Source organism: Musa acuminata, chromosome BXJ3-7 (genome assembly GCF_036884655.1).
Source record: "Musa acuminata AAA Group cultivar baxijiao chromosome BXJ3-7, Cavendish_Baxijiao_AAA, whole genome shotgun sequence".
In the NCBI taxonomy this organism is placed as follows: Eukaryota; Viridiplantae; Streptophyta; class Magnoliopsida; order Zingiberales; family Musaceae; genus Musa; species Musa acuminata.
The window spans coordinates 4,500,001-4,520,293 of record NC_088355.1 but is presented as its reverse complement, the minus strand read 5'-3'; the positions used below and the strand labels follow the sequence as shown (position 1 = coordinate 4,520,293).

The 20,293-nt window shown below is 43.8% G+C and overlaps 2 protein-coding genes across 2 annotated transcripts; both read right to left on the bottom strand.

The window, feature by feature from the left end:
- Window positions 1-2,261: 2,261 nt before the first annotated feature.
- Window positions 2,262-6,860, bottom strand: LOC135642592 (protein NSP-INTERACTING KINASE 1-like). The gene is made up of 11 exons (XM_065158868.1): window positions 6,580-6,860; window positions 6,343-6,475; window positions 6,146-6,217; window positions 5,908-6,051; window positions 5,737-5,808; window positions 5,591-5,650; window positions 5,103-5,200; window positions 3,938-4,087; window positions 3,474-3,815; window positions 2,895-3,274; window positions 2,262-2,784 (listed from the first exon to the last, which is right to left on the bottom strand). Exons 1-11 carry the CDS (start codon window positions 6,680-6,682, stop codon window positions 2,467-2,469), a joined length of 1,872 nt encoding a protein of 623 aa, XP_065014940.1. The 5' UTR covers window positions 6,683-6,860; the 3' UTR covers window positions 2,262-2,466.
- Window positions 6,861-9,331: 2,471 nt separating this feature from the next.
- Window positions 9,332-18,060, bottom strand: LOC103990500 (uncharacterized). Its single transcript, XM_009409668.3, has 7 exons — window positions 17,948-18,060; window positions 17,763-17,837; window positions 16,494-16,551; window positions 16,110-16,165; window positions 15,344-15,406; window positions 10,253-10,321; window positions 9,332-9,862 (listed from the first exon to the last, which is right to left on the bottom strand). Exons 1-7 carry the CDS (start codon window positions 18,005-18,007, stop codon window positions 9,632-9,634), a joined length of 612 nt encoding a protein of 203 aa, XP_009407943.2. The 5' UTR covers window positions 18,008-18,060; the 3' UTR covers window positions 9,332-9,631.
- Window positions 18,061-20,293: the final 2,233 nt, after the last annotated feature.

Below are 20,293 nucleotides of genomic sequence, written 5' to 3'. Positions count from 1 at the left end.
AGACTCTCTCTGAGTTATCACACCTTAAGAGTCTAACTCAAGTTTACATCTGCCGCGAAGGGAAAGGAAAAGATAGAAAGAGGGAACAAAAGGAGCAGGAAGTTGCAGTGTCATGGTTCTTGGCAGAGAGAGTTCGGCTTTGCTATGAAGGACGGTGTGCTCTCTCCAGCCATGATGACCACGAATCTTGGCTCCATGTCCAGAGGAGCAACCAAGACCTTCTCAGGCAGGCTCGACGCCGCCGCCGAGTCCCGGTCGCCGGCGGACTTCCGGTGGGAGTACGCAAGCACCACAAGAGCTACTGCTATAAGGATCATCATGGCTCCTAACCCTCCAAAGAGATAAGGAAGTGGAGTGCGCCATATGTTGGATCCGGTCGAACTCGATGAGCTTCCAGGCCTCATTTCTCCTTCTCCTCTTCTTCTTCTTCACCTCCTTTCTTCCTTTGCCGTGTTCTTAAGCTTCGTTGCGTTGGGCATTTATAACCGAGAACATAGTGGCGGTAGATGCAATCCAAAGCAAGGAAGCATCCTTTCTGACTTGGTCCGGTGGGTCACTCAGGCTATGATTTGGTGGAAGTTTCCACTTGGTTTTGTTTAGATTCTATACGACATAGGAAAAGACTTAGAATCGATTTTCCATGTTTCTGTTCTTGTAATCATCTTAATACGACAAGAGATCTACAAAGTAATTGCTTTCTGAATCTTTTTCTTTCATTTTTCGGGTGGCTGATGACAAAGGGATTGTGTATTATGGACAGGAAAGAGAAACTTTCTCCACCATCATCTTTTGCTCGAGTGTCAAAGGGATGATGACTTTCCCCCTCCATTATCATGCATCTCAATCAGCTCCTCGGTGGAATTCACTGCCTGCAGTCGATGCTTCCGCGTACAACCTTTTCCACATGATCACTTCCAAGAACACAGTGTAACCCATGAAGACTACCTCCAGAAGAATGCATGCCTCCTGTTCCTTGGACAAACAAGGACAAAAGCAATATTTGTATGTTCGTGCACCCATGCCAAATGATACCACAGGCAACCTGAGAACATCCTCTTGTTGCCGCATCCTGGAAACATCGTCACCAACCCCACTTCACATCTTTGAGCCACCACATCCAACAACCAAAGTCAAAGATTTGAAGCCGATGCTGAACATAAAGAAGGAAATTTGGAGTAGGAGACTTGAATTGATGTTATGATGCATGCTCTGTAAAGCATCAACAGATGCAGAGAGAGAGAGAGAGAACCATAGTTGATGTTAAGATTTGCATGGTGGAAGCCATGATGTCAAATGCTGTGCACCCCAAAAACCAAGAAAGTATAAGGAACAATGCACACCAACAGCCAATGTGGAGCTCCATTTCTACCGTCTTCTTCATGCCAGCACATGGAAATCACCGAGCCCACCGAACGCCTCCAGTGCGCCGCGCGCCTCCCAGCAATCGAAGAAAGGTGGAGTATCTTTCTACTTTAGAAAGCTAGTGGGCAGAGACACCGATGGAGAACTGTGGGAGAACCTGTTTTCATTGTTTCCTTTGCACTGACTACATAATTAGAATGAGAATAAATCGATCTGCCAAACAAAACAAATCAAACCGGCAGTGCAGAGAGATGGAACATATTCACCCCAAGTTTGAGGATATGTTCCCAAGGCTTTTTTAAATGAAATGGCTAAGGCATCTCATCATGAAGCTATGAGAGAGATGGGTTGATGATTGGATGGGCCACTCGTTCCTATGATGCATCAGATGCTCAGTGCTAAGCAAATAATTAGGAATGGTGAGTTGTGCCATATGTTCATCCATGTCCCTTTGTTCTGTTCTTCCTGTCACTCAAAATATTAATGTGGCATTTGTGATGGCAAGAGATGTTGCATTGGCAACAGTATTTTGCTGTCTTGTGGCAACATTGTTTTAGTTATTTATCCTTCCAATTGGCATAGCATTCCTTTCTCCTGACATCATGTTCTCTTTCTTTTTTCATTGGCATATTTCTGTTCATCATCAACATCTCCCTTATGATACAAAATAGCCACAGAAAGAAAGAGAAAGGGAGATGATAGATAGAGAAGACAGTGTTCCCTTGTAGATTTGTGTTGGTTTAATTGCACTTTGAAGTAAAGTACTCTGTTCATAATACTCTAACAAAGAAACTATACAGAATTGATGTTTCAGACTTTGTATCAGCCCAAAAAGAAAGTTACAGTAAGGAAGAGAAGGGTCAGATTGACCACTCAAGAGAACTGCAATTTACAATCTTATGACTGAATTATATCATCTGTTGAATATGAACCTGTCACAGCACTTGGTAAGAGCTCCATCTATTTCCCTACAATAGCAGACAACTCCCTAAATCATTCTTAACACTCAAAAACACTTAATTCAACCAAACACTCTGATACTATCTGCACAAGCTCCTCATATAACATGCTAATTATGCTTGTTTCGATCATCATCATCATCAGTCACCTTGGTCCCGAAAGCTCTATTGCATCGATCAGCAATGAGGAGTCGTCCGTGATGTCGGAGTACTGTTCGGAGAAGATCTCAGGCACCTTTAGCTTGTGAGCTTCGATCCTCCGAGAGGCCTCCCATCTCTCTGCAAGGCCATCACCTTCGAGCATGCGAACCACCTCAGACATTTTGGGCCGGTGGCCTGGAAGGTACTGGGTGCACAAGATCACCACCTGGATGATCTCTTCCACCTCAACCCGATCATAGTTGTTCTTTAGGTCCCTGTCCACCAGCATGTCCAGGCACTTCTCTTGGTGAATCTTTCTAACCTGGCACCGAAAAATTGGCATCGGCAAATGACAAAAATTATAAGCTTTGATGCCTTTGGAACGTGATTCTGGGGTAAAGGGACGTGTCAGTGGACATGTATCATCCTTACCCAGTCGAGAATGGCACCTTTCTGGTTTGCTGCCTTCCCGAATTCTACAGCTCTCAGACCAGTGATCAGTTCGAGGAGGAGGATTCCAAAACCAAATACATCTGTTTTCTCGGAAGACTGGCCTGTCGATAGATACTCTGGAGCTATATGTCCCACAGTTCCACGCACAGCTGTAGTGACATGTGAATCCCTGTGATCTAGGAGCTTTGCTAGTCCAAAGTCTCCGACGACGGCCTCACAGTAGTCGTCGAGCAGTATATTGGCAGCTTTTACATCTCTGTGGATGATCTTGGGGTCGCATTGCTCGTGCAGGTAGAGAAGCCCCCTTGCAGCTCCCAAAGCTATTCGTTTTCTGGTACTCCAATCTAATGTTGGTTTCGCTGCACGACAGACAGCAAGGAAGAAAAGAACAAGCTTCTGTTGTGTATCAAAGATAAAGCATGACATCCGCAAATCAACAATTACAGTAGTTGTTTTGATCAAACATAACATATATCAATCAGCAAGTGGAGGCATATCTTTTGTACTTCCATGGATGAGTTCATGTCCTAAAAGTAGGAAGCTTAAACTAGGACTTACCTTTGAGTCGGGAGGCAACACTTCCATTTGACATGTATGGATAGATGAGAAGCCTCTCCGTAGCAGTCATGCAAAACCCCAGCAATCTAAGGAGGTTTCGGTGCACTGCCAAGCTTATCATTTCAACTTCAGTTTTGAATTGCATCTCGCCGCCTGCAGCATTTCCATCCTTCAGCCTTTTGATGGCTACCAAGGTTCCATCTTGCAGCTGGCCCCTGTACACATTTCCAAAGCCACCATGTCCTAGTATGTTTTTGCTGCTGAAGTTATTTGTAGCAATCTGAAGCTCTCTGAACTGAAACCTCTTTAAATTGCCAAGGCTGACTTCTTCGTGGTGTTGGTCTGAAAACAGTATGATTGTTACTACAAGTAAGAGACTAATGACTTATTTTGAAGGAAAGCAAGAGATCAATGAGACTGCGCTCAAATTCTCTGATTTGAAGCTGGAGAAGGGATCAATTTACCATTGACATCGAAGAAGATATGTTGGTCGCGCATTTGCTTCCACCAGAGGAGAAGTCCAAAGCCAAGACTAACTAAACAGATGCTCCCAAAGGTAGATCCAAATACAAGAATCAGTTTGTGACTTTTGGACCTCATCAGGGTTGGAGAATCTTGAGAGAAAAATAATTACGATCAACAACAGAACAAGGAGGTTTCATAAAGTCCAAATCAGTCAATGAATTCAAAAGAGGGTGGGGAGGGGAGTGGTTGAAATTCTCAAATGGTGAATGAAGCTTAGAAATAATCAATCAGCTTAGTGCATAAAAGATTAAAACGGCGCACATCTTGTCGTTCTGACATGTTCTAACACCAAACAAATTGTATTATAGTAACAACAGAGAGCCATCATGCATAACACTCATCTGGAAAATTCAGGAATGAAAATATTAAAAAAAAAATCATCTCACAGATCTTATCAAATTATTTTTTAGGCAATGAGATACCAGCTTCTGCACACACAACAACAGTCCGGAACTGCGAATACAAAAATGTAGCTATATAGTTTATTTTTGATCTCATTGACATTATATTGACATAGATGGGTGCTAGGAGATTAAAAAAATTAGCATCTAGCTACTGGACTACAAAGAACGCAAATGATCATTTAGTATCGGGAACCATCAAAAGAATTACACAGTTAGCAAGGCCGTGGTGGCAGTCCTCCGTCTCTTACTTCAACTCTACCTCAGTATAAAGATGCAGAATTTTGAAAGAATGATGAGGTTAACCAGTCTCCAAAGTCCTTTCCTGATAGATTAATGGCAAGGCCTAATTGATATGAAATTAGAACAAGGAAAACCTGTACGGAATTGGCAACCGGAACAGAAGACCGTTGTCCTATAATCTCTAGTGCACCAGCCATGTTAAATTCCCGTTGGGGTGACTTATTACCCCATAAGCTTAAGCTTTTAGATGAACGGGCAATTGTTATAACTTAATAAATGAGACAAACTCTTTTTTCCATCTGAAAATTATGAGAACAGTCCATTGCAATAGATTGCACATATCACCATGGTCATATGGAATTTAGCATTCAAATCCTGGCCCATGCGGCCGCAGAAATAATTGGGAGTAATAAGACAAGTCAATTAACTTTAAACTAGAAATTTGCAGATAAAATAATACTCTGAGAACTGTTAATGTTGAAGGACATTGGCATAGGCATCATTCCATAGCATTTTTGCTCCGAAGCTGATGGACAAAGTAAAGGATTTCCGACAATGCTGCAGAAACGTGAAAAGAGCTAGTTAAGCCAAGAAACTGCAAAAAAAATAGAGCACAAACTGCTGAATTTAATAACTCTTAAGCCTAGCAGAGGTAAATTGACGATAATTTGCATCTGAATTCCATTATCTAAAACTTTAATGATTGTAAAAACAAAAGAATCTAAAAAGAAAATACTTCAGCCGCTGTTTGAATTGCCACTTTAAATAATTTATGCTTAATACTAATGCTTTTGATGTAGCACACTTAGGATCCGATGAACAACACCGACATTGATGATAAATCAGGTTGCGAAAATCCTAAACGGCAATGGCGAAAAGTTGGCAGTGCCTATGAAAGAAAAAGGGAGTTCTTAGCGCAGAGGTGCAGCTGAAAATTGAATGTCTCACTTGAACGTTCTTGCCGGAATCTTAGGTATAGTGCCACTCAGATTATTGTAAGACAAGTCCCTGAAGCATGAAAACCACAGCAGCCACATCGGTCACAAACAATGAACCGGAGAAAGAACCTGGAAAGATCATATCAACAAACTTACAGAAAAGCAAGTTGTGGAAGATCGGCCAAAGATTCAGGAAATGCTCCAGAAAGGCTGTTGTTATTAAGCCTCCTGTTCTCAGCTCAAACAGATAAAGAAATTACCGGTCAGTAAACAGTACTTCAAGGCCATAGAACCTGAAAATAGTCTTGTTTTCACACCCCTGCTCACATGTACTGAAGATTGTTCAGATTGCCCAGTGAGTCAGGGATTTCACCAGAAAAATAATTGTTGGACAGATCAATTGTTTGAAGCTTGGAGAGCTTCCCAATTTCTGGTGGTATGGGGCCAGACATGTTATTGTTCTGCAGGAACCTACAGAAACAATCCCAATCACTCAGGGTCACAAGCAAGAGGGAAAGGAGAAAAATGTTCTTGAATTAAAGCACCAATAATTTATATAACTCACAGAATTTTAAGGTTTGTCAAGTTCCCAATGCTTGGAGAAAGTGTACCAGATAGATTCTGGCTTGGAGTTGCTCTGCCACAAGTGTTGATAGACCAAAATTAGTTCTACAGTCTGAAAGAGAACACAATTCAAACAAGTACGCATGCTTTGCTTGCCACTGAGAGAGAGAATCAATGGACTTGTGGTGGGGGACTTACAGGCCAACGACCAAGTTCTCAGGTGAGCATGTCACCATAGTCCAGCTGCATGGATCAACAGAGTCCTGGTCCCAATTCTCAAGAACACTGTGAGGATCCATGAGAGAGGCCTTTATACCCATTAAAGCTTGCACTGAAACAGGATGACAACATAACTGATTCAGATGGGTCACTCCCACTGGAGGCAGGAAGAAGAGAAGAATCGGAACCAAGAGGGGTAGAATACACACGCAGTACCTTCAAAGTTGACACCTTTTGGGGAGAGCAGAGCTGTTCCAGCAGCCCAGAACAAGAAGAAGGCCGACCAAAAGACCAAGGTGCTGCACTTCTTTGCTCTCATAGAACTGTACCAAAAGAGCACCCAGTGGCTCAGCTTAAGAGAGTGAGGGGACGAACTCACCGATGGCCTTCCTCTTCTGCTCACTTCTGAATGCTAGCTCAAGCTCAGGGCGATGGGCAGCCTTCTCTCAGACCTGTAAGGTCGAGAGCCATGACCTCGATAGAATGGAAGGAGAGGTGAAAGCTTGAAGGAAGAGGGGAGCATAACCATGCCTGCCACTTGGTTTTGACAGAGAAAGGTGTCCTGTTCAATGGAAAAGCGGATCACAGCCGAGTCTTTCACCATCACAGGGAATATGCATGACATGTACAAAGACCAAAAGCTAGATTCTCCCTCACTACATCTAGGTGCAATATCTCTATCTAAAAAGCATATCACAATAGTAACATCATCAATCTAAATTATACCTGCTCCAGGATCTTAAACTATGATCAATCCAAGTTGTACCTGCTCTTGAGCAAAATCTGACAGCACATACATCACCACATCTTATGGTCTAATTTCATGGTTCGCAATGAGGAAATGAATGGTTCAAGGAGTAACTATAGAGAGAGAAAAGTATGCATGTTAATGGAACAACGTCTCACTCTGGGAAAAGACAATGGAACTTGGTGGTGTGTCAGATGGATCACATGCTTAGGAAGTGCGTTCGGCACAATTTGATGATGAGAGGAGAGAACTTCTACAGTAGCAGGCACAGAAATGGCATGGAGTAAGAAAGATAATGAGCCATGGCATCTGAAAACTATATAGGAAGCTTCTAAATCTCTGCTTAATCTGCACGAAAGGGAGCATGATAGTACAGGGGAGCTGAAACTTGCAAGACTGGGTTATGCCATCATCCTCATCCTCATCCACGCATTGATGTCCCAAATGCCTTTGTCTCTCTAATGTGACAAGGACCAGAAAAGACCAAGGAATAAATCATGCTTCCATTACTGTGGTGAAGATAGGTCGATTGCTTTTGTTGATTCCCCCAACGCGAGCGCTGCCCAGATACACGGCCATGGCAAGAACAGGTGGAGAAGCCATCAGCAGAGGATGTCAGAAACCCGCGTGAAAGCACTAGTCACAGGTTCAGAGTGAAAGGGGGAAAGCAGGCATTCAAAAGCAAAAGCTGCCACTGTCTCCACCTCGTGCATGGCTTCCCTACTGCCTCCTTTACCAGGTTGATTGCTGTTGCGCGCGCGCGCACACACAACAGTTTCCCACGCATTCCATTTACGCGAGGGTCCAAACTGCAGCACACGATGAGGCTTTTGCCGTGTCTCCCACCCTTCACTCGGTACTTCTCCCGAGCATGCACGAAGAAGGGATGCATTGATGCATGCGAGCGAGCTTCTTCTCTTGCCTCCACACAGTAGATGATATGATGTTGCAGGTGTGGTGGGAATCTCGATTTGGAGAATTCTTCTCATCAACAGTACAGAAATATGTTCCATCTACAATGCCTATCAAACCGCGGTGAATGAGTGAGGTTGGTGACAGAGGCAATCATGGGGTCCAAAGATAAAAAGAAGACTAGTCTCATCCCACAGCTAAAGCTTGGGGGGTTCCATTCTTTGCATGGAGATGGAAATGCCACTGAAATGACAGCCCCCAACACATCTCCTTGTCACTTGTGTCTGATATGTGGCATATACCTTCTCCATGTGAATGTATAGTCCAAGTCCAAGTGACACAAATTCCCTTCTCTTATGGCCCCTCCACTTTGCACTTCTTTTGAGGATCATGTCTCCCTGGTGATCTTATCATCTCTCACAAGAACACATTCTCAAGGTCTGTTAAATGAGACGTATCTCTGTGTAGCAGCAATGCCCTGCTACAAGGCTTGTCTGTTCTTCCACATTGTTCACAGGTTTAACAGCTAAAGAAGCAAAACAGCACAATGAGGTGTTGATTTTGTCTATCACATACTGAAAGTGAACAGGAATCTCTCTCTCTCTCTCTCTCTCTCTCTCTCTCTCTCTACTTTGTCTTTTGACAGGGAAGAACATATATTGCATTCCTTTCTGTTTGGGACCTCAGCAATGACAGTGAAGAGCATGTAGGTCTCTAACCTGAACACTAACTCTTACAGAAGCTTGCAAGAAAATTCTTTGTCAGGTACTTCAGCAGTTGAACTTGATTCCAGTGCCTCCCATGATTGAAGGAAAAAAAAAAAGAAGAAAAATAGAAATGATGCATTTCCAAATGGACTTGATGAACATAGTTTTCTGGATGATGGTGACACCAGTCATCGCACGCACACACAGGACTCTGGCATCGACTGGAATCCCTCATTTGTAGTGTTTTCTTTGTCCTCAATGGTGCAGTGGAATCTCCTCGAGTACTATCACATACGAGTGAGCAAAAGCTGGCGGCAAATGCCTGTACTCGTTGAGCTGCTTTTTGGCAATTAGCTGATCTGAAACTTTCAGTGCAGATGGGTGAATCCAAGCAGTCAAAAGGAGGGTGGATTTACGTGTTGACCTCAGTCCACCGCGGTCTTGTTCATCGTCCACTTCTTGTTTGCATGAGTGGACTTCTTGTTTGCATGTCCACTTCAACACTGCCCACCTCACTTCCTCTGTGAGTTTATGCATGATACAAAGCTGGAGTGCAACAGGAATGAACCAAACAAAAAGCTTCTTTTCTGAGGATTATACATATGTCAATTTAAAAGCTCTACTCTGATTGTATATGGCAAATCTTCCAATTGATCCCAATTTAAAATTATCAACATTCTGCCTTGAAAACATAACTTTTTTTCCTACAATTTTTTTACTAATTTTTTTACCATTTCACACATATATGTACTTCGCTACAGGAATACCGATCCTAGATCCTATGTCCTACAAAGTTTTCCACATGCTTTGGATTGGTTTCCAGTGACTGCAGGTTGACGGCAACAAGAATTGCTACGATCAATAAACAATTCAGGCTGCGCTGAGTTACAGATAGAAACGATCAATCGTCTTCTTCACTTTCATCACTGTAGGAGACCAAACCCCCAAGTGCACTCGGAGCAACATCAGGTGGTGGCTTTGCATCAAGTCGCCCATCTGGAGGTTTGCTACTCTCCGAGAAGCCATCAGGGACGGTCACCTCAGTCCTGGCTTTCTTTGCTTGTGGTTTCACTGCTATAATTATGTTTCCCGAGCGTGCTTGTTGATTCCTCTTAGGGAGAGGCTTAGGTACCTGTGAATCAGGTCACCTATATTAAAGGAGGAAAGCGAAAATGATGGAAAGTTCGGGGGACAGAAGGAACTTGGTTGTCCATAATTGGAAATGCGTACAAGTAGCACTTTCAAGTAAAGCACATGCTACAAGTAACAGTTGTATAGATATCTACATCTATAGCTACCATTTGCAACTGCAACAATTAAGGTAGATGAAATGGTGAACGGTGCCGAAGGAGGATGAGGAGATAGATGATTACGCAGATTCAGATGGCGAAGGAGAGGAGGGCATGCACAAACAGGCGACAAGTGAAAAGGACAATCCAAAGTTTGATTTGCAAACCAACCTCCTGTAGCATGTTGCTATGTACACACATTGCAAGTGTCTTGTAGATAACCAAACACTAACCTCAGTCCTAGTCACAGGTGTTGTTTCCTTGAGCTCATGAACAATAGAGGACTGAGCTGCCACTGCTTCCTAGAAATTCAAAAGAAAAGACAAATTTAGCAATGATGGATAATAGAAACTTATGGTTCATTTAATTCACAGCAGGAATACACCATGTATGTAAAGAGCATTACAAGTTAAAAGTAGAGCCATTATCAATCCTATCAACAGTTAGTCAATACCATAGAAGAAACTGACAATACAGGTACAAGTATTATAAATGTGATCCTATTTCCACTCTCTTATACCTTTAAGGATTACGATATAAATATCCAACCAACATACTGACACGGACTTAGCTGGTTTTGCCTAAGTCGTGCGGCACCCTTGCGTGTCCGTTCGCAAAGGTCAGCCTCCCCGAAGCCTCCCATTGTCCCTTAGGACCATCAAAAGAGAGAACGGGTTAGAGAGAACGCCTCAAACGGGATCCACAAGCAAACATGTCCGAAAAACACTTCATAGACAATGCAAATTACAAACAGACTTTACAAGCTCTGAACAGTGGTACAACAAAGGGTAAAATGGTCCATTACAGACCGATAAGCTCTCACACGTGTCCACATGACACAACCTTTATTTACAAGCCTAAAGAGGCCACCACCCAACTAAAATGGGGCTTATAAGCCTTCGGCCGCCCCTTTACATTCTGTACAGGGCATGAACATGCCAAAAGACACGGACACACATAAGCATTACATCCAACATCTTGTTGAGAAGTTTGTCCGTGACATTCTCCCCCACTTATCCCTTCGACGTCCTCGTCGAAGCCTTTGTGAACACTGCAACTCTTCGCTTTTGCTGAGTCTTCAATCTTCTGCTCCAGCTGCAATGCGCCTCCTGGCTCCCAGCTGCTCTCCGCTGCTGTTTTTGAGTAGTCGAACTTTGATCCGTCATGCTGCTTCAACTCACCAATGACTCTGACTGTGGTGTGGGGTTGGCTGAGTTGTGTTGATCCTTGTTGATTCCTGCGGATCTCCCAGATGAAGGAAAAGACCATCTTTACTGCGCCAGTCTCTCAAAATTCCCACATGCTGCTTGAACTGGGTGGATGCTTGTTGGAGCTTTAACGAGCATCGCCTCGCAAACTTCTGAAGTTTTTGGGTCCTTCCTCCACAAAATCTGCCCATTGACTCTTCTTTCAGTTAGTTGTCACATCCAAGTAGGTTCGCATCACTTCCGCTTTCGATTGGCATTTCGTTGGGAAATGAAGCGGACAATCTACTCTCAGTAGCACTGATCACCGTTGGTGAGGATTTGACAACTATTGTCTTCCATTATCTTCGAAGGGTCTTTGAACTTGTGCAGAGCTCCTCTGCTGGATAGATAAGAGAATTGGGGTACTCGGTTTCGCCCATTCTCTTAAGAGTTGAGAAGGCAAAGGTTACTTGACTTCGCCCGCCTCCTCGAGGTTGTACTTCATGCATCGAGCTGGTTACTGGCCTTCGCCTGCTCTTTGCTCACACTTCTGAAGCACTTGAAGTGTTTGCACTCCTTGCGTTGAGTTAGTTACTGTGATTCACCTTCTCAAAGCCATTGAACTTCTGGAATGCAGGAAGTTTCCACCCCAACTTGGAGTAATTCTCTAATAGATGAGGTCGCCTCTGGGATTGTACCGTCTTCTCCATCAACCCTGCCGCCTACTCCACTGAGTAGCAAAGGTACAGCACCGCGTACTGCTTGCTTCGTTCCTTGGTCGTGCACTCTTGCATGACCCGAAGTCCTTCACTTACGGCTATCTTGATGAGAAACTTGTTGACACCGGTCTTACGAAGTTTCTTGGCCTCTGCCCTTCAGCCTTGTCTCGGTACTTGGAGATTGCCTCTGCATACTCCACCTCCTCGGCCCCTTTCACGACCAAACGCTCTCCCTCCGTGAGAGCAAGGGATCAATGACTTTGACGGAAGTCCCGCCTCTGCGGTACCATGGCGCTGCCATGCCCATGGCCCTACTATCCGTCGCCTCGCATCTGAATCCCTTTTCTTCACGATCAGTAGAGATGTCTCCGTGGCACTCTTCTGAGTCCACCTCCATTCTAACTGATTGCTTGACTTTGGGTAGCTAAGTCCCTCTGGACTCATCGTCGCTTCCTCGCCCCTTTCGACCCCCTGCTCCAACACCTCCGTGTTCTCCAAGCAGTATGTTTGGTCGATGGAAAGACAGACTGCAACTCCCATGCATGGCCTCTGCCATCGCATTGTAGGGTTTGCACCGATTCTGTTCTCCATAGCTTCCTTGGTAGCAACGTTCGCTTACTCGGCCTTGTCCTCTGACTTGCCGGGCTCCCTTAAGCGAATATGAGCTCTGGAGCAGTCCAACTCTCCAGCTGCTTCGATCATACCTCTGCATGATCAAGTCCCTCCCATGGGACTCCCTGGTACTTGCATACGAACTTTTCCCTTGGTGGAACCCAGCCCCCATATGCTGATGACCAAGGTTTTCATCCGATGCAAAATTCGGTGCACGCCCGGAAGACCCGCCTCTGCGGTACCATGGCCTTCACTCCTTGAATCCATAGCCCTTCTTGCCGTCGTGTTGTTCACCAAAGCGGAGCTCCCAGTAGCTCCCGATCATACCTCCATATGATCTCATCCCTCACGGGACACACTGTCGTGTGTATCGCATTGCCACGAACTGTTCCACCACGATCCGCTGCACCATGTCACCTCCTGGTGACATCTCCATTGCATTCTGATCCTTGTGGAATAAACTCGAATTGTGAACCCTCCATGTGTGGCCTCTGCCAATACATCGCAGGGTCTCATCCACCTTCGATTTTGTTCGCTCCTTTGGCAATCGACCTTCATCCACCCACTCTTGGGCCACACCTAGATGAAGCACCGCTCTAGGACAGTCCGTCGCCTAGTAGCTCCCGAAGTCCCCCGACTTCACTGCAATTGATGCACCATTGTCTGGATCCTGGGCCTCTGCCCCTACCAGCACAATCTCCACTGCGCACCGCTTCCTTCATAGCAACTCGAATGGCAACACTGTGGCATATTCTTCAAGAGTACCCGCCTCTGCGTCCTCTTGCCCCGTGCTAAGGCCTTCTGAACCCAACTTCGCCTCCGCAAATTGAGTCACCTTAGTTCCTCCCTCAAATGCTCCTCCGAGATAAGGTGCATGTGCCCCGAAGCTCCCTTCGTCTTTGGCACCATGCAAGATGAGTCCACTCCGTCAGAATGAAGGACCCATGGAACAACATGATCCTGCTCTTGCCTCTGCAAGAGTTCATGTCCTTGACCTCTGTCTAAGGAAAGCACTGTGCCTCTGCTCCATGTTCCAACTTCTCTGCTGGCTCCCTTCATGCGGCTTGGGTACTTCGCCAAGTTACACCCAAGTTGCTCCGCTCCTCGTTTTCGCATTGAGTCGATGGTGGCCCTCGTGCCCACCATTCCACGGGTCAGCCCTCCCTTGAGTCCGATCTCATATCGACTCCAAGTGTGCCTTCAATTGTGTTGCTCCCCCACTTGATCTCGCAATGCATCCACCAATGCATTCTCTCGAGCGAGATCATGCGGCAACTCCTCGCTGCTTGCTCGGTCCATTGAGCTTCGTGGAGTTGTTGTTTGTGAGGTACTCCTCCTCAACATGTGAAGTCCGTCTCACATGATTCTCCCTCTGGAGTGCCGAGACTTATCCCTCCTGGATAACTATCCCGTTGGAGCAACATCTCTCTTCGTTTCGGAGACCACCATCCCCTTGGACTACTCCGATCTGCTAAACAAACTGTGCATTGTTCTGCCTCCTGCAAACGCACTTGCTAGATTGCGACTCCCCGTCAATACAGCCCCCACTGCACCCCTCAAGGTCTAGCAACATGCTGAACTCATTGCACACTTCAGCCGCCTACGGACGTATCCTTCACATGCCGAAGAGAAAGTTTCAATGCTCCATGGTGCCGAGTCTCGGCCGCCTTGGGATGGCCACGAACATTCCGTCGTCCGCATACAAGCCCATGCATGAGTACCAAAATCTTCGAGGTAGCAATTCCCCTCACCTCCGTGAGCTTTGCATAACTCTTTTGGTCGTTGAGCAACTCTTTCCACCTTGCATGGTCTCATTCTTGCCAAGCGCCTCGCTTGCCTAGAGTACCATCAAGTATAGTTGTCAACGTTGAGCCGTAGCTCAAACTCAGCCATCCCAACCTTTGTGCGCTCCAAATTCTTCCAAGCTTGCCTGTTCTCGTGGTGCCTCTTGCGCGAAGGGTTGGCCATTCCTCTGAATGCCAATCTCGGATGCCCGCTCCTCTGAGCGACTCCTTTCCCTACATCTCCATGCCCGTTTTCCCTCAAACGGTCGCGCGTGTGCTGACTGCCCTCAACGCAGCCCCGCTAGGTCCTCCACGTTTGCATGTCAAGTGTTTCTATGAGTGCTTGTCCCGCTCTGATACCATATGACACGGACTTAGCTGGTTTTGCCTAAGTCGTGCGGCACCCTTGCGTGTCCGTTCGCAAAGGTCAGCCTCCCCGAAGCCTCCCATTGTCCCTTAGGACCATCAAAAGAGAGAACGGGTTAGAGAGAACGCCTCAAACGGGATCCACAAGCAAACATGTCCGAAAAACACTTCATAGACAATGCAAATTACAAACAGACTTTACAAGCTCTGAACAGTGGCACAACAAAGGGTAAAATGGTCCATTACAGACCGATAAGCTCTCACACGTGTCCACATGACACAACCTTTATTTACAAGCCTAAAGAGGCCACCACCCAACTAAAATGGGACTTATAAGCCTTCGGCCGCCCCTTTACATTCTGTACAGGGCATGAACATGCCAAAAGACACGGACACACATAAGCATTACATCCAACATCTTGTTGAGAAGTTTGTCCGTGACAATACGCTATGGCCCAGATTCATAAGAGATTAATCATCTTGAGCATTGCAGTTTTTTTTTCATTTTTTTTTAAATTTTCAAAAAATCTTTTAGCTGCAAATGTATTCTTTTAAATGTAAAAAAGAACAAAGAAACAGGATAACTATTATACAACCAATAAGCACTGTATATAGTACAACAAAAAAAAATCAGCTTGTGAGGGCAAGATGTATACATGGAAACTGCGAAGTTGTTGGGCGTCTTCAAATGCCACTTGTTGTTCGTACTCCCTCCTAGACTGAGAGTGAAGGAGACAAGCAGTTAGGCAACCTTACAGTAACATGGGTACCATCCAACACATATATACGCCACCATTTTCTCCAGATGTTATATGAGACCAATAAAGCAAAATTTCAGTAGTTTTTCCACTTAGAAAATCAAATATCTAAAGCTATCAACTCTTACTGCCATATAATATAAAAGTGTGAAGACATGTCTGTATATACAGCTTCTGAAATATGTGAAGTGAATCAAGAAACATAGACCATAGGAATCATCTTGATTGCATTAAGTAAAAATCGCTTCTGGTGGCAGAACAGTAACCAATGAAGAGGATTTAGAAACATTGTAACAGCTCTCAACATGATGAATGGCAAAGAATAATGAAATAAGCATACTCTTAAGACTGGAACCACATAATATAAAAATGCATCAAAATTCTGAAAAAAGTGGTTCCGGTGACAGCATGTTGAGACTAATTCACAGCTCAGATAATCACCAAATAACACCCAATGACATATTTTTCAACAGTGCCATGCCTATAAACAACAATCAGATAGTATCATATGCAATGATAAAAAGATAAACCATGGAAACATTGACTAAGAAAGCTCAACTGAAATCCAAAGACAGAAAAACAAATCATCAACTTTTAACCAATAGGATCATGTTCTTCAAATGCTGTCATGCCCAATAACTAAATGGCTTTAGGCAATGCTTACAGTCTCCAATTTGTCTAGAAATTCTGTCTCATCCTCATCCAGTGCTTTGGGTGGTCCTAAACACATGACAAACACAAATATCATAACTTGGCACCAATAATGTATAAAACCATAGGATAACAGAATATGCACATTATTTTGTCTAAGAAAGCAAGACAGCAAAAAACCTACTCTAACAGAAAATACAATAAAGCGGAGCAACTTGAATTCAGAAAACAAAGGTAATGCATCTGAAATAATTAGAGGTACTTCAAATCACAAGAAATACATACTACATAGTTCAGCTCTTTTTCTTCTGAACACACATACTGAACATAAGTACCATGACAACACAATGCCACTTAGATCAATCCCCAAATTGTGGTTGCTACTAAGAATACTCACTGTGCTTAAATCTCTCATTGAACTCTGCATCTTTTTTGTCTTTATTTTCTTTCAAGATCTGCAAGAAAAATAAATATAAAAATAAATACCATAAACATACTATGAAGTATCTTTATACTCTATATACCTAATTTTTGTTACACGAGAGAGTAAAAAATATACTATATCTATCCAAACTTGATCAGTTAGTTATACAAGCAAATGTTTGCATAGTAAAGCAACAAAAGCATATCAATCAACCTTAAGAGAGGAAAAAGAGAAAAACATTAGGATGGTTGGCAAAAGCATTAGGATGATAGTAAAAGTTCCCCAAGATTCCTACCATTTTTTAACAACAACCATGGTGAAGATTTTGTAACTTGACAAGTTAGAATTATTGTGTTGTCTTATGAAGTCGATCACAAGGGCCAACATCTCAACGATCCTTTTAATGGAAGGCATTAGCATTAGTATGGATTTGTCATACTTAAGAACTCCATGCCTCAAAACTGTGAATGCATCCTTAAGTTTCATTTCATGACAATAATTTAACAAATGCAGCCTTTCACCATGGTTTTGCTGAATTGGAGTGTCAACATATTTCGTCTAAAATAAGCTACATATTTGCATGATAAAATGAACAAGGAAGACGATTATCTGTTATGTCACTATGTTATCATCAATCATGTTTTGCACTGATCGGATATTTATGCACTTAATGTGCCTTTACAACAAAACAGTCGCATATATTGCAATACAATTAAAGAGAAGCAAACTTCTGCAAAGATAAAAGTTGTCATTTGGTTGGCATCTCCCTTATGCATTACTTCTCATAAACTTAAGCAAATCAACAGCTTAAAATGCCATCACGCCCGCTTGGTGGCATCGACAAAGGTTATCAGATTCTATAATTTCAGGCTAAGACTTGTCAAGTCACATTCATTTCCAGTTTAGAAGCAGCAGTCTGTTTGCTCTTTATCCTCTACAGGATATAAAGAGACGCTTCCTTGCGTCATTAGTAAACTTCTACATCTATGACTCCCCACGGGAGGTTTTTCTTATCTGAATAACTAGGTAACTATAGATCCTGTTGCAAATCTTCTTGCAGCATTTGACTACGTTAAAGCAGTTACAAAGATTACGGAAAATTACACAGAGAGCCAGTCAGATCAGCGTGAAAGCCACTCATTTGCGAGCGTAGAGGATCATAAAGAATAAAAACATCAAGCAAGATCACAGACGACGAGAAATCACAAGGAGAAGGACAGCAATGGAACGGAATGGACCAACCTCGTACAAAGGCCTGTCTCGCTGAGCGGTGCCATCTTCGACCCTCTCCCCCCGCGTCCTCTTGGCATGAACCAACTGCAAGGAATACAAAAGGACGGAATCTAGGGTTGGGTATCCAAAGAATCGAGAAAAGGTGGGATGCAGAGCTAGGGTTTTGAGAGGGGGGGAAGGGAACCAAGAATAACCTGCTCCTCGGAGACGAAATTGACCAGGCGAAGGGGCGGTGCCGGCGGTTCATCCTCCATCGTCCGCGCCGCCTCTCGTTCCTTCTGCTGCTGCTGATCGATCCGAGATTCAAATCGAGTTACGGTTTAAAAAAAAAAGAAAATATTAAATTGATAATTTTTTTAATAATAAAATATTATTGATAATCTCTCATTATTAATAACTTTTAAAAATAATATTATTAATATTAATTTTATAATTTACAACCCTAATAATATTATTTTTTTCTTTCAACGATCCCTTATTTCATTTATCTTATAATATATTATTAAATTTTTTACTAGTTAAAGTAATTGATACATTATATATATATATATATATATATATATATATCTAATTTCATTTTAAAATTCATCCACATTGAAATGACACTATGTTACATATCTCATTTACTCCTCCGATAGGAAGGCAAATCGCATGCGTGGGATATACTATCATTTCATCAAACACCTTCCTTCGACGCGGTCCAATCTGCTCCTGTAGGTGTTTGCTAAAATTACAGTGGGCAACGAGAGGGACGATCAGATGCGCTGTAGCAACGTGCTGCCATAATCCAATAATCCACCGAAAAGCTTAAGAGGGTCATTGTCTTCGTCGGACCCACCAAGGGCGGTCAACAGTCATAGCGAGACTCCAAGACTTGCAGCACCGTCCTTTGATGCTGTCAAATCTCCTCGCACAAGTGTTTGCTAAAATTACAGCGTGCAAAGAGAGGATGATCACACACAGTGTTGCAGTGTACTGCCACAATCCACCGAAAAGGTTAAGGCCGGCCAAGTGGGGTCAGCAGTCAAAGCAAGACCCCATGATGAGGAGCATCACCGTCCTCTCACACCTTTCATACTAATTTTCCAGATCCCCAGCCAACCTGGTTTCCTCCTCCCCATCATTCACCACAAACTTCAATCTCTACTCTCCTCGTTATATACAAATACAAAGATTTTATGATGTTGCAGGAGAGTTACAGCGTATATAATCTTGGCAGGACACCGACCCTTACGTCAGTTCTCGAGGCCTGAATACGTCATGGCATCCCCCAAATGATTCGACCTTCCTGTGTAGTAGTATATCACCGTCCCAACCATTCTATCACCGTCCTTTGTCTCATGGTATCAGATTGGAGCAGTTCTGTGTCGCTATAAATACTAACTAAACTCATCTCACCGCAGCAGTGAAGAGAGCGAGCGAGTGAGGAGTCGCAGAGAGCACACAGTCGTCAGCACGAGATGGGGAATGCGGCGTCCCTGTTTGCTTGCTTCGGCAGCAAGACGAAGAAGCGCAGGGGCGGCGGCGACCCCAAGAGGAAGCGCAGGGGCGGCCATGAACCTGACCAGCGCAGCGGTATGCCGCCGAGAGAAGGCGCCGGGGTGGAAATGGAGACGAGGCAGCAAGAAGAGAATGGGTTTGGCATAAACGAGAAGGCCACCGAATTCATCATCAAAAAACGCGGTCAGTTGATTCAAGATCAGCTACGGGAACTCTCTCCCTCTGATGGAAACAATAAGGTTAATGTCGGAACGAATGCTTCTCTGGGAACACAGTAAGGTTTCATGTCGATGGTTTGAGAGATGTAGTGTTTGCTGTAGCAGATGCAATCCCTATTTTCCTAGTGTAAAAGAAAAGCAAGAATTGGTCTACATACCATTCAACGCTTCGGGTAAAATGAAAGAGACATGCGATCAATAAAATTGGTCTATCTATCTCCGATCACTTATATTTCCATGATAAAAACAACATCTGATCTCGAAATCTTATTATATATATACGTATATTTTTACTCGGTCAGCTACACGAACACTGTGATCTTGAGGTTATGTACGAGTAGGTTTAATGTACATAAGATGGAGGGATAGATGTAATCGACAAACACCGGCGATCCGCGAATGATGGAAAACGTGTTGATGGACGGAGGGGGAGGGAATAATGTTGTGAGGGTGACATTTCATGTGATGAGGAAGGGAAGTAATCCGGAGAGATTTGGGTCGGGAGCAGCAGCTTGTGCGAGAGGTGATTCCTCCCGATCGGCCGTCCATCCTTTGGCGTGAGCAGTGGGCGCAGCACTACGATGGTGATGATGATGATGAAGATTAGATCTGCCTAATCAAAATCTTTTGGATCCAATCACATCAGCGCTCCTTTGTCTGCTTCTTTAAGTTTGCCGGTGTATTCCAATGCTTTTGTCTAGAACGTAATTGTTTAGGGAAAAGAATAGAGTGGATGCGAATCACATCTCGGAGAAGCCATGTTTGCATTATGTAGATTGGATGGATGCGAATCATTTCTTGCAAACCTTCATTTTATTTTAA